General features: G+C 33.4%; 1 protein-coding gene across 1 annotated transcript in view; it reads right to left on the minus strand.

Moving 5' to 3' along the window:
• The window catches only part of LOC116761103 (phosphatidylinositol phosphatase PTPRQ-like), a 206,463-nt gene that overhangs the window by 186,355 nt on the left and 5,340 nt on the right, over nucleotides 1-14,768 (minus strand). The window contains 7 exon segments of the mRNA XM_032646871.1: nucleotides 1,483-1,611; nucleotides 3,403-3,652; nucleotides 4,781-4,980; nucleotides 9,569-9,638; nucleotides 9,973-10,199; nucleotides 10,868-10,979; nucleotides 11,794-11,954. Of these exon segments, the coding sequence (XP_032502762.1) occupies nucleotides 1,483-1,611; nucleotides 3,403-3,652; nucleotides 4,781-4,980; nucleotides 9,569-9,638; nucleotides 9,973-10,199; nucleotides 10,868-10,979; nucleotides 11,794-11,954 (1,149 nt within the window).

The raw sequence follows: 14,768 nt of genomic DNA on the forward strand, positions 1-14,768 counted from the left end.
CTCTACTCTTCTAGGTGAATATTTACACTTTTTCTTCCCAGTTGATTAGTTGGAAAAATTAATCATTCAGAAGACATGTCCCACATACTCCCACCAATGCAACTACCTATGTACAGCATCTGCACCCACAGACTCTGCCTTATAACCTGTTACAATGGATAAACCGTCTGGATTCTTCTTCAAACTAATCCCTACATTTGAGCAAAAGATCCCATTTTCTGCCTACACAAAGATATCTTTCCAATAATTCCTGCCTTTCTTATATCATCAACATATCCCTTTTTTAATTTATTCCCATCAGCAAACAAACATGCTTTGCTTGTTCCCTCTGAAAAGAAAACCTGTCGATGCTGCTTACCCCTCACCCCCACTACCCACTTCCATTCACTGCTTCACTTTGCAGCAGAACTCAAGAGCTGTCCATTACCCACTGTTCCAATTCTCTTCTCCCATTCTCTCTTCAGTCTACTCCAAGCAGGCATTTACCCCACATACTCCATCATAACTGCTCTTGATAAGATCGCTAATGACTTCCAGTTTGCTAAATTCAATAGTTACTAAATACATTCTCTTGACTTACCAGCCTCACAGATATAAGAGTACTTTGTCAAAATTTTGTAAAATAGTACTGATAGAAAAGCTATGTCTGGGTATCCATGTGTGTCTATGTACTGAGGAGGGAGGGGGAAAAACAGACTACCATATCTTTAGGCCTGCAAATATTTCAGAATTTTAGGAGCATAAGGTACTCAGGGATGAGAAATAAAGTTTACTCATGTGTTTCATGATAGATTCCTAGAAGTTCCCAAATGAATAATTTGGACATTTGTTGATTTTTCCACTCTTCCAAATAAATGATGATATGTGAGTTTATGTTATTTCATTACTATCTGAAATAAACTTATTTCATAGAACCATAGAATGCAGATTATGAAAGAATTGTAGAGTTTAATCAACTTCTACTAATATAGTTTTTGAACCCCTTAAAATAGTTGACAAGTGGATGTCCAGCTCCTCCTTGCTCAGAAAGATGGTGAACTCGCTACATTATGAAGTTGCCCATATTACTTTTAGAGAGCCAATTATTAGAAATAGTTTCTTTCTTCTAAGCAGAAATCTGATTTAATATAACCGAAGCCCATTGTTCTTCATATATTTGCAATCAGAGTAAGTCAAGGTCCTCCTGTTCAAATATGTGAAGACATGTATCTCCTCTAATACTTCTCTTCTTGAGGGGTTATCCTTTGTTCTTTCAGCTCCTTATCATGAAATATGGAACATGGACAATGTTTTACCCTCCTTATACTTATTTATGATTTTAAACAAAAAGTTCAAAGAGCCTCACTTCCTTATTACTTTTTTACTGTTTGCTTCAACTACAGGGTCTTTTAAAAACAGTTACTTTTTAAAAGTTTGATCCTAGTAACATATTTTATATAATTCTTACTCCAAAAGGTAAACACAAAACTGATTAAGACTTACCTGATGGTCCATATAATTCAACTCTGTAACTAAATTTTCCTGTAACTGTAGTTGGTGGGTCCCATGAAACTGAAAAGGACTTCCCTGTAATGTTACCTGTTACACAGTTTTGTGGTGGTCCTTCAGGCACTAAAATGATTACAGAAAAATAATGAATAAATAATAGATATATATATAAAATTTAAAAGCACCTTATTAAATACACAAAATAAAACACAAAATCAGAGAAAAAATAAAAGGTCACACAGTAGGGGCTTCCCTGGTGGCTCAGTGGTTGAGAGTCCGCCTGCCAATGCAGGGGACGCAGGTTTGTGACCCGGTCCGGGAAGGTCACACATGCTGCAGAGCAGCTGGGCCCATGAGCCGTGGCCGCTGAGCCTGCGCGTCCAGAGCCTGTGCTCCGCAGCAGGAGAGACCACGACAGTGAGAGGCCCGCGTACCACAAAAAAAAAAAAAAAAAAGGTCACATAGTAAAGTGTTTGTTTTTTCAAACTACAAAAAGAAAAAATAGGCTATAATTGAAGAATTTGAATAAGTGGTGGACCATTAGATAAACTCCTTATTTGTAACAATTACTATTTTTATTTAATGCTGTATATGATTGCACAGGGTGTTTTATTCCTATATAGTTCATTGTACAGTTACATTGTCTAGAAGCATTTGTATGTATTGCATTCAACAAGGCCTGGGCATCTGGCTTGATAAAAGCTCTCCCTCTGGTGTACACAGGTAGAAGGGGCAAAGAAATAACTCAACCTTCAGAATCTGTTGGCAGTGATTTTATTTTTTTATATCAATATCTGTATTTGGTTCTGAGAGGAAATTTATAACCTATATTCGAATGTAACATTGGTAACATATAAAAATAATAATGATATTTTAAAATAGTCTTTTTCATAGATGTTTCTATATTTTAAAAAAACAACTTTCTTTTAATTGAAATGAAACATTCCAAATATTTTTTAAAACAAAGTTCTTGTCTACCAAATTTCACTTTGTGTGACCTTCATGAAATTCTTTCTTTCTTTTTTTGTATGAAAAGAAGGAGTACAGAAGAGGAAATGGTCTGATTCAAAGATGTTTAATTCAAGAAAAATCTTCAAATTTACATGTACTTAAACAACACCCATGTAATCAGAAAAAAATACTATGCTTTAGTGAAACTACCCTACAAGTAATAATTTCCAGTAGCCTTAAAAATCCTCAATCCAACTGAATTTCTGATACTATATATTTAGTATGGCATTATGTAGTGTGTTTAGATGTGTGTGTCTATATATGGACGCTGACATATTATCATAATTAAATATATAAATACCATACCTAGAAATACGTACTCTTAGAATTTAGTAGTAATAATAATATCTAATCATACTCATTTAGTACTAACACCATCTCCATAAGGAAGATACTATTACTGTCTCCATTTTACACAAAAGGAAACTGAAATACAAAGAGGATACAGGTAGGTATTTTTTAACTACTGTTTTTATCTGATGCTGAATGTTAATCGCATGGTATTTCTGTTACTGCAGGTGTTATCTCCACACCTGGCAATAGCAATATCAGTGAGAGAAGTCATCTACACATGACTATATTAGATGAAGGACAGGATGATTATGAAAAATTGCTGGGGTCACAGAATGATAAAAGCTGATCTTAGGATCAAGGCTATTAGTCCAGCAGTCTCTTCTCTCAAATCTCCTTTCTCATTTTAGATGCTTATGTTAGTATCATAAAAGAGTATTGAAAGTGAAGATGCTCCAGAAGGGATACCTATTATCTGTTATTAGGGCAAAAAAGAGTTATTGAAAGGGAAGGAAGGTTTTAACAAAAATATCTTCATGAAAAAAATGAAAGGTTATTCTATGAATAATTTAACTTCTTTTCCTACCAAAAATAAAAAGAAAGAAACCATACCTGATTCTGGTGTTCTGACAATCGTACTATCAATGTAACCTGCTTCAGTTGTAACAGCAGAAACTTCAAAAAGATACGTTGTGTAAGGTCTCAAATGTGTCACTACAAAACTGATAGGCTCTTTCCACACAGAGCTAATCTTCCTCCCGGGCAACATGCTCGATGGGTAGGTGGTACGTGATGGAGGCGTCACCCTCCCGAGGGTTGGAGAAGGGCTGGTTGTACTCCATAAAAAGGATTCATTATTCTCCTAGTGAATAAAATAAACATCAATGGGAAAATAATGTGGTATCACTTGATGGCGATGATAAGGGTATTCGTTTTTTCTTTATACTACAAATATTATTCCTAATTTGTGTGTGTATGTGTATGATTGGGTAAGAGTTTAACAGATTCACTTACCCATTATAGCTACAGACAAATCTGCTAGATTTTAATTATACCCACTTACCGTCTACAGTTATACCATCAATATCATTATCCACAGTTTTAGAACAGAATGTATTTACTGCATTCTTTACACCTTAATCTTTCTTATAAGTAGGATTTCATGTGGCTTTGAGTAAAGGTATAACTATAGCAAAATCATTATTAAGTTTTAAAATTCATATTAAAAATGCAAGAGCCAAAGAGATGAAATGTTTTCCCTATTGTGAAATTTCAAACACAACGTCACTTTCTTACCGTTATGATCATTTTTTCTGCAACAGTATTCAAGACAAAGCTAATAGAACATGTGTTTGTGTGTATATGGGTTTATGTGTATTAGATATCCAAATTAAAAAAAATTTTGTGACTTCTACAACTTAAAGCATTTAAAAGAAAAGTAATTTTGGCTGTTGTCTCATCAATAATATCACAAAGATAACCAAAATTAACTTTAAAAAAGCATTATTACAGTACTTCCAGGGATTTCCCATCTATGACTAGAGTAGTAACAAATTCTTCACTAAAGATATACACAACAAAAACAATCTACTTTCACAAACTTAACCTTGACTATTCCCCTCCCCTCCTCTCCTGTCACACAGAAGTATTATCTTTTTTTCCAGTGATATCCTACGATTTCCTACTTCAGGGCTTATAAAGTATCCTCTACCTCCACATAATCTCCACCTATCCTTACTCCAAGGCCTATCACAAATGCCATGCCTATCATGTAGTCTTTCCAGAGCTCCCTAAGTGATCTGACATCTCACTGCTGAAATCTCAAACCTTTCTCTTATTCTGCCTTGACTATAGCCAATTGTATATCATATGATACTATAAGTAATCAAATAGCTAAGAATCATTTTGGTAAAATGGAAATTTTACCAAAACTTCAAGATGTAATTTACCTAAAATTTTTGAGACATAGAAAATGTTCCATGATACTTACAATACATTCTGGCAATTTCCCGGGCAAAATGTCCTCTACTCTGATTGAAACATCTTTCACTACTATCCCACTTCTGGCATGTTTGACGCTAATCTTGAAGCTGGTTATTTTGCCATTTGGTTGCCGAGGTAAATACCAAATCAGGCTTACTGCTGAATAGTTAAAGGCTTCGACTGTGAGATTCACCACTTTTCCTGGAGCTGGGGAAGTGAGAGGGATTGAAGGAGAGGAAAAACATTGTTATAAAACTTAGAATGGCATTTATATAACTTTGGGATGTTACGTTTCCCATGTTATATGAAATTAAATGTATAACACATTGTATAAAATCTACTTGGGTAGTACTTTTTGAAATATATACTTGAGTATACTTTTTGAATTGACTTTTGCCTAAAATAAAGAACTGGAAATTGGGCCCATAGAGTTGTATTTAAGAGGCACATAAGCTTTACTTCAGGATTATTTGGCCAATACACCCATCAATAGACTATTTCAAATAAGTCTGAAAAAATATTCAGTCAATAGTTGTTTGTGGTTATAGAAATTTGAATAATGAATATCTTACTTTCTGAAATACTTTGGAATTATGTGAATTCCTTAGATAATGAAGAAGTGGCAAATTCAAACAATTATATAACCATGTGCACCAAAAAGCACATTTCTAGAATGTATGTAAATATTTAGTGTCTAATATATAATGGATACCACCTAATTGATTGTGGTTATTATACTTTGACTTTCATACACCCTCAAAATCAACTTTCATCAGAATTCATGATATTTTGTTATTAATTATTAATAATCTGCATAATAAGCTATATACTATCTTAGTTGAAATGAGATAAACATGAGGCCAGAGTGAAGAAAAATGATACTTATTAATTCAAGGTTAATTATGCAAAATTGACCAAGTAGAGTAAATAATCAAGGTCCTTTAGAATATAGAACAACCATGACAAGTCACTATTGAAAGAAATAAAAACAAAACAAGATGTTTGGGGTAAAACAATATAAATGGTAGTAGAAGTGCCTAGTATTGAGAAACCAAATAACCAGAGTTTAGGTATACACTGTAGAGAAGAATACCAAAATGTGATTTGTAAATGAAAGCCATATAAAATATATAAGAAAGTTAGGCCCTGGGCAGGAGAGCTGTATGTGAATGGGCAAGAGAGCTATGTGTGAATGATATGAGTTAAACAGAAATTAAGAAACTTAACGACAGCTGCATTTTAATAGAAAAAAGTAAAATACAACAATTTGGGAAGATGATTAATCATTAATAATGGATGTCATAATGGATAGAAATTTTTTTCTTCAAGAGAAACTGATCAATGGAATTAAAGCTTAAGAAGGACAGTGACAATATGAAAACTCTCTGATACTAAAGATTTAGCACTTAAACTTCTTTTGAGTGGATAAAATATAATAAAGCAAAGTTTATTAAATACATGATGCTATGGAATTATAAGAATCAAAGCTTTTATCATTAATCTTAATCATTGTTTTAAATTTCTCATTTGTCTAAAGTATGCAAATTTTATAAGAATGCCTGAAATATATATCAATAACAGACTGTATACAAGCTGGCACATTTCCAAATCGGCCTTAACAACATCATGAGGAACTGCCCAAGTGTAGAGAAATTTGAATTTACAAGGTAACCAAACTTTTACTACATTCCAAAACATGATTTCAAAATATCTTTTAAAGTACACAAAATATATTAGATAAAAATTAATTAAATCTGCTAAACAACAGTTAGTGAAAAAGAGGTTATTTTTATTCACTTAAAATTACATTATTTTTGCCTCAGTAAAATCTGTGTGTTTTCCTTTTGTGACTTCGTGGTGTCTGAAGACTAATCTTGGCTCTTTTCTGTAGCTGACAGGTGTTCCCCTACTTTAAATATTCTAGTTTCTACTTCTGGATTTTTAGGTACCGAAATCCCATCATCTTTTGATTTTTATAGTGAATTTATCCATCTTGGTCCAAGTAAAGATCTGACACTAAAGCACCAAAAAATTCTGTTTATAAATCACTTCACCTTTCAGATAAGTCTTCCACACACTTTGAGGGCATAGCTAAACAAGTGACTTGTGTAAATATATAAGTATGTGAAACTAAAACTTTTCAAAGTGTATACTATACAAAACATATATTTTCTTGAGCCAGAAAAAAAAAACTTTCTAAATCAAATATAGAGACTTCTAAAAGAATCTTCTACATTTCTAAGGACCCATCAAGTTAGAAATGAAGGTACAAGAGATATTTCTAATATTTTAAAGCTAAAATTCTACATTTGTCTGAAACAATGCTGTGTGAGAAGTAAGAAAGTAGAGATTTTTGTGCTTGTGGATGTAATATCAGTTCAGTATGGTATAATGGGTTAACTTTATACTTTAGGAGTATTTTTATTCATGGAGAAAGAAATTTGGTTTAATAATAATAAATGCAATTTATTATTCCACAGAAATTCTCCTTAAATTTAGTTCTGTGTACCATAAATAATAAAAAGGAGTCCTTGGGGGAAAACTTGGACATAACTGATCTAACTAAATTCAGGTTTATATTTTTACCACTTAACTTTTTTTTTTTTAAAAAAACAAAAGATAAGGCAAGACTGATTATGTGATTATGTAATTTCCCCAAGAAAACACAGCAAGTCAGAAACAGAGTGAAACTTCTGTTCCGGTATTATTTTCATGCCATCCTAGAGTGTTAGTCTGTCCCAATCACAATTTGCCAAGAGAGCAAATAACTCCAGAAATTATGTCAGTTAGTAGAGTATAAAATATATAAAGTTCAAAATACTGTCAAGTTGAAATCATAATCTGCATGTACCAGGCTTTATCAGAAGCTGTATCAAGATGACAGTTTTAAAAAAAGAATAAACTATTTGCTAAGTCATTCAAAAATTATTCCAATTATTTTCCCTGAAGCTAAAAACATAATTTTTCTTTTATATCGTAGTGAACATTTAATTTAAAATAATAATTTTCTCAATTTTTAGTTGTGCTAATAATCTGAATGTCAGTAGGTTCAAAATCAATAGGAAAAAGACTTCATGAATCATTAATTTCTAATCTTAAACTAACTCTAGAATTTTCTCTTAATTCTTTCTATGGCATAGAGCATGTATTCACATGCTTCTCTTGATGGGGTCTCAAATAAAAACTGGGCCATAAAGCTTGGTACATGCTTCTTTTAACATTATAATTGCATGATCCCCTCTAGATATACAGGGCCCATTTCAATGTAACCCTTCGGCAGTGAACCACTGGATATTTTTATCTTGATCTGTATCTTTACGCAGAACATTTATAGTTGCACAAAATTACAGAAATTGTTTTTCTAGCACTTCTCACCAATCTAGTATATTACTTAGTAACTCATTTACTTATCTTAGCCCACTAGAATATAAGCTCCACAGAGAATATTTGCTATTGATTGGAGATGCCATTTTTGGTGCCATTTTTCTATTTATTGGTTCTGACTGTTTGCTATTATAAATAAACAGCTGAATTACTAAATAAATAAAATTACCTCCATTCCATAACAACTTATTTTTATCACAAAGCTTATGTTCTACTAGGCTAACACATACAATAAAAAGTAAGCAAGTAAATGTGTTACATGTCAGGCTTGTCCAATGGAGAAAAATAAATCTGTTGGAAATAAAGATGGACAGAAGGAAACAGGGGCTATTTTAGAAGGTGTAGTCAGGAAAGGTAAAGTGAGATCTGGATCAACCGGGGAGAGAGTTCTACAGATATTTAGTGAAAGAGTAGTCCAGGCAGAGGGAATAGCAAGAGAAAAGACCCTAAGATGGAAGATCAGTATGGCTGGAGTAGACAGAGGGAGAGGAGAAAGGTAAGAGATGAAGTCAGAGAGGGGAAAGGGCATACAGAGCACTGTAGCTCATGGGAAGGACTTAGGTTCTTGCTCTGAATAAGACAGGAGCCATCTTACAAGGAAGAGAAGTAACATAGTCTAGCTTCTGTTTCAAAAGATTATGTGGCTCTTGTCGGTAGAGTAAACTATAGGTAGGTAAGCTGGAAACAGGAAAACCAGTGAGGAGACTTTCAATTGTTCAGGCGAGAAATGATAATGGATTACATAGGGTGATTAACAATAGGGGTGAGATTCAGGATATATTTTGATATAATGTTGGCAAGGTTTGTTGATAGATTACAGTATACTATGAGAGAGAGGAATCAGGATGATATCACATTTTTCCTCTCAGCCATTGGGAGAATGGAGGTAGCTTAAATTGGTTTGGTAATGATTGCATGTTATGGAATAATATGATAACCATTATAATCTGTATTTCCAAAAGTCTAATGTCATAATAATACTTATGATTTGATGTTAAGAGGAAAAGGCAGGCTATAAACTTGCATAAATGGCACAAGCCTACTCTTACTAATATATAGTCACAAAGACATATATTCATTGGAAAAAAAAAAGATCAGCCAGAAATGGACCAAAAGGGTAACAGCAATTTTATATAACAGGGCCATGGATAACTTTCATTTAGGGTTTTTTTAATTTCTGTTTTTTTCAAAGTTTTCTAAGACAACACTTAGTGTTTTTATAATCAGAAAGAACAATATACATTTTAATGAGTAAATTTACTATCCAAGAAGACTCTAAAAGTAACTGAAGGGCCATATTGTTGAAAATTTTATGCATTTTAGTGCCGGATTTTGTTTATATCCCTATTTATTTTCAATGACAAAAACTCATAACGAAGCTAATTCAGAATAAATGATTTAGGAAAATTACCACTTTCTGCAGTTTGGAAGAGAAATGGGTCACTAAACACTCCAATGCCAGCACTGTTTTCAGCAGCAACCTAGAACAGACCAAAAGAATTACATTCAAGCTTTACACTCTGTAATTAAACAGAATCTGAAATAATAAAACTTTGACTTGTCCAGAAGATAAATGATAAAAAGCTGTCAGTAGGTTCAATATCAATAAGAAAAATAAATTATATAAATACACATAAAAATGAAAAGAGATTATAAAATTTGTTCAAGTTTTAAAAGCCCAGATGGGCAGTGAGGCCAAGACTCAGATGATCCTTCTTCAGTCACTTGCTGCAAAGGCTTGACCTGGTGGGATAAAGCTCCTTCACTTTTAAAATGAATGAATATTCTAATACTAACTATTTACAAAATAATTACCTTGATTTCATATGTTGTTCCAGGTTTAAGATTAGTAAGAAGAACTTCCAGACTGTCTGGCTTTGCTCTAACTTGTGTATACGTTGCTTGCATCCATGGACAAACTTCCTTATATTTTACAACGTAAGATATAATCCTTCCATTCGGATTAGGTGGTGTATTCCAAGACAGAAGAATCCCAGCAGATCCGACTCTTTCCCCTGCTAGGAAGACTGGAGGCCCTGGTTCTATTTTTTTGAAAAAATTCATGTTGTTATAAGGTCAAACAACTATTATTGTATTTTCACAATAATATGTAAGAAAAATATCTACAAATTGTAGACTTCTGAAGTTCCCAAAGACTAATAGTCTCATAAGTGTAAGTTTACCCTCCCTAGAGCTTTGCTACCACAAGAAAAAAAAAAGATTAAATGCTTTGGGGAATACCAAAAATAGTCTTTTATAAGAATGTAAAAAATGGAATGCTACTAAATACTACATGCCAAATATACTTTTAATGCCAAATCATTTTCTAAAAAAACTTACTTGATGCAAGGCTTATACACAAACACTAAGAAAACAAGAACCAGTATTACAAACTGAATAACTCTTTCAGAGCAACTATAGTGAGTTTATTTTCACGGCTTTGTATTATTTAAATATTACCATTAACAGTGTTTCTGATCCATTTCACAAACAAGTAGAGAAAAATTATCTTTGCTCTTTGAAAGTAATGGAAGATAACTAGTAGAACTCAGGTTCTAAACAGATCACTTTCTTGTTTCCATTTTGCTTTAATTACTAAACTGTTCTCATGCATACAATGCACATATTGCCAATGTAAATATTTCCATCCAACAGATTTATAATGGTTCCAAATACTTTGTAAAAAAAAAAAAGGAAAACATATACTTACTTGTCACATTCGTTGTCACTGTTCTACTAACAGGTAAGCTGTATGTTGTAGCAGAAATGGAAGAGATGGTTACATCATACCGCGTACCAGGAACAGCATTAGAAACATCAACCTGGAACACCAAAAGCAAGTGATTGTGTTAAAATTCTGAAAAGCAAGAAAGTTAAAACCATAAATCTATCACAATCAATAAAACAAAGTAACACTTCACTACATAACTCTGAGCTATTTAAGATATCACAATATATTTCCTATCACTGTAAAATATAAATTTGTTATATCACATAACTATTTACCAAATAACAGATAACAAAAACTTAACAAAACATACTGCATTATCAAAGACTAAATCAGTATTTCTATCTATCCTAGTTCATTGTCACAAGAAACAACTATTTAAGAGTCTTAAGAAAATTACAGTCCATTGCTTAGCCCTGGTATTTAAGAGTGTGTACAAAATACCTGTGTCTTTGAAGTTCCAATAAAAAGTAAAAGAAAAATCATAAGAAAATCCATCATTATTACATTTTTCAGGCAGTGGAATCACATTGATGGCTCTAGAGAGAAATGTTGCCTGCATTAATGATTTAAAGACAGATCCTCCTGGCAAGTGCACAATTAATGAGCGTGGATTACTCAATAGCTCTGCCCTTTCATTGTTAAACTATTCATGAACCCTTGGATCGTTGGCTGTAGGTTCAGGGTAGACTTAAAAAAAGAGACACAGACGTTACTAAGGTAACAGTCCACCAGTGCTGAAACTTAAACTCATCAATCCGGCATCTGTGTTTTTGTCTTCATCTTATGCTTTTAAAAAGTCTCAAAGGAGTAAGTTTTCATGGTGGATGAGTTTCATAAAGAACTTTCCTATTTGGACCAAATATAAATACAAGTTAGTTTGGCAAGTACGATAATGAAAACGATACCTGATATTCTCCACCTCCAAGATCTTTGATAGTAACAAAGCCACTGTCAGGAACAAGATCCACGTGAAACCCATCCACATGGCCAGAGGGTAGGCTCCAGTGCAGAGAAAAGGAATGTGCAGAAATATTGAAGGCTTTAAGTTTCTCAGGTTTTTCCGGTTCTGATATTGAAAAACAGAGGTTTAAAACAGTTATTCTCCTAAACCTTCAAAGAAAAAAGGAAAATCAATAGTCTAAGGGCCAGGTTTCAAAATAACCAAATTGTCAGAAAGCATCAGATCCTTTAAATTATCTCTAGCTCTATGTAGGTGTTAGGCATGTGTATCTTTAAAATTAGCTAGTTTCTAAGCTTAATTATCAAAAATGATACATCAATTCATATATCTATTTCTGGGATATTCCTTACCTACTGAAATCTTTTGGTTGACCAGATAGTATTTTTAAAGCTTATGCTCTAATTGAAAAACTGAATCATTTTAAAGAAAAGTACAAACTACTATCCAATTACCTGGATATTTATCAAACTGAAATAAATACCCAAAAAATATCAAAATCTGCCAAAATTTCATATTGGAAATGAAAAGAAGATAGTTTTTAAACAGTAAGTAGTAAGTGTCCTAGCCATTTCAACCATATTTTTTCTACCTTTGCTCCCACTGTTTCCAAAGTTTTGTTTATGCTGCCTGTACCTACTTGAAGGGAGTTTTCTATGTAAAGTTCTTTGGATTGATTGCCAATGAGTCAGATTTGTACTCTTCTTATCTTTAGTGCAGATTCCAAACAATATACAGGGAGGGACAGAGATTATGAAGCCAAGCATGTGAAAAACATCCTGATACAGATCCAATCTAACACTATTTCCAAAATAAAGTAGTCTGGAATTAGTCACTGAACTCCATTTATCATTTTAAGCACTCCTGCCCCCCCCCCGCCCCCCCAACCCCGCCACCAGAGATGATTTGAAAATCGATATATTAAAAAAAATAAAGTGTACATTTCCTAACAAATCTGATAGGGCACATTGCATAAAATAGGTAACAGGTCAGTTTCCTAGTACTTTTGGGGGGGGATACACTTTTAGAATGGTTTTCCTTATCTCCTTTCAAAAAGAGTCACGTACCAAAATGTTCATTGAAAAGTTCCTTTAATCCTTATAATACAACTGTCTCCCTAGGGGCCAAAGCTAATATTGATCAATTAATTTTCACATGACATCCTCAAAGAAACAAACATTCTCTTGGTATCATCTCCAAGTTGTCCATTCAGTGAGCACTACAGTTTTATAATACCTCTTTAGAAATGCTGCAAACCTAAGGTGAAAGATCAGATAAATACCCAGTGTGTGATGGGTAGAATTTCTTTGTTGTACATAGCTGCTGGCATTTTTCCTGGATGATTCTGCACACAGACCTATGTCTTCTGTATTTTCAGGCTTGAGAGAAAAGAGCTTGATTCTCCTGGCCAGCCCACTTTAAAATGGACAAAAGTCTAACATGACAGAAGTCCGACCACTACTCACACTTGCTGGTTTATGTAAGGGTTGATACTACCTCTTCAAGAGTCCTAAAAAGTAACTAACATTTACGACCTCTTAGGCAAGAAACTAGAAAAAGAGCTGGGATGAGACTTTGGAAGAAAAATGAAGACAGAAGTGAAGGGCTGTTTACTGAGATGGTGGGGAGATAGGATGCAGTTTCCTAGACTGTGGCTTAAGATTACACACTGAAGAACCCTTGGCCAAGGATGAAGTGTGTCTCACCAAGAGGAGGAAGAATATATTTGTCTGGAAATTTGCCAATCTGATAAAAAGGGAAGGCCTGGAAGCTTCAGGACAGTTTGGTAAAGACCTTTCAAAGCAAAGTGAATAGAAGCCCTGGAAATGGACAGAATTTAAAATGACTGAGAAAACCAGCCTGCCTTGTGGGATCATTTAAGAAAGAAGAACAGTCTGATGATCATGTAGGCCACAATAAACATTTTAGATTTTTTTCCCCTAAATGCAATGGAAAACATTGAAAAATTTTAAGCAGAAAAACAATCTGACTTTTTTTTTAGTTTTAAAAAGATTACTCTAGAATATGGGCTACGAATTGGACAGAAGCAAAAGCGGCAGCACGAGGCCAATTAGTAGGATTTTGTGGTAGTCTGAGCAGAGAGGAGGGAGGCTTGCCCTCAGGAAAAGGTAGTAGAGATGAAGTAATGCTTAAGTCATTGTGAAAGAGTGTAGCTTCCTGAATATGAACTGGAAGATTCAATTAACTGAAACAGATTCCATAATAAGTACATTATTTGCACTCCACGGAATTTAATCTCTGAAAAGGTAGGAAAATATGAAGCAAAAATATCACTCTCAATCTAATTGTTATTAACCAACAAAAGTCAGATCATGAGGTGGATTTTGAGTTCTAAAAGAAAAAAATCACATAATGTTCAATTTAATTACGGCTAGCAAGAGGAATTCTAGGCCTAGTCAGTTTTTTTAGACCAGAATTTTCCAAAAATTAATCCTTAATACCCTAAATCCCTAGAATTGAATACATGTCTTATGATCAAACCATTTTGTTAAATAATTCCTTTTCTAAGTTAAACATCTTCTTTTATTGCAGGGTAGCTCAGAGCCCTAAATAGGCTTAAGTATGTGTCTTGTGATTCATACTTAAGCAACGTTGTTTGATAAAAATACAATGTAAGCCACATTAAACAAGTAAAAAGAAACATGTAAAATTAATTTTAATAATATATTTTATCTAACACAACATATCAAAAACATCATTTCACACATAATCAATATGAAATTATTAATGAGATAATAATATCACTTTTTTTTCATACTAAGTCTTTGAAATGCCATGTGTCTTTGGCACTTAGAGCACATCTGAATTTGGACTAGTCCTATTTCAAGGCTCAACAGTCACGTGTTGCTAATCACTGTCTACTGGACAGTGCAGCTCTAAAGCATCTCTCAACTTTTCTCC

This window comes from Phocoena sinus, chromosome 10 (assembly GCF_008692025.1).
Source record: "Phocoena sinus isolate mPhoSin1 chromosome 10, mPhoSin1.pri, whole genome shotgun sequence".
Lineage (NCBI taxonomy): Eukaryota > Metazoa > Chordata > Mammalia > Artiodactyla > Phocoenidae > Phocoena > Phocoena sinus.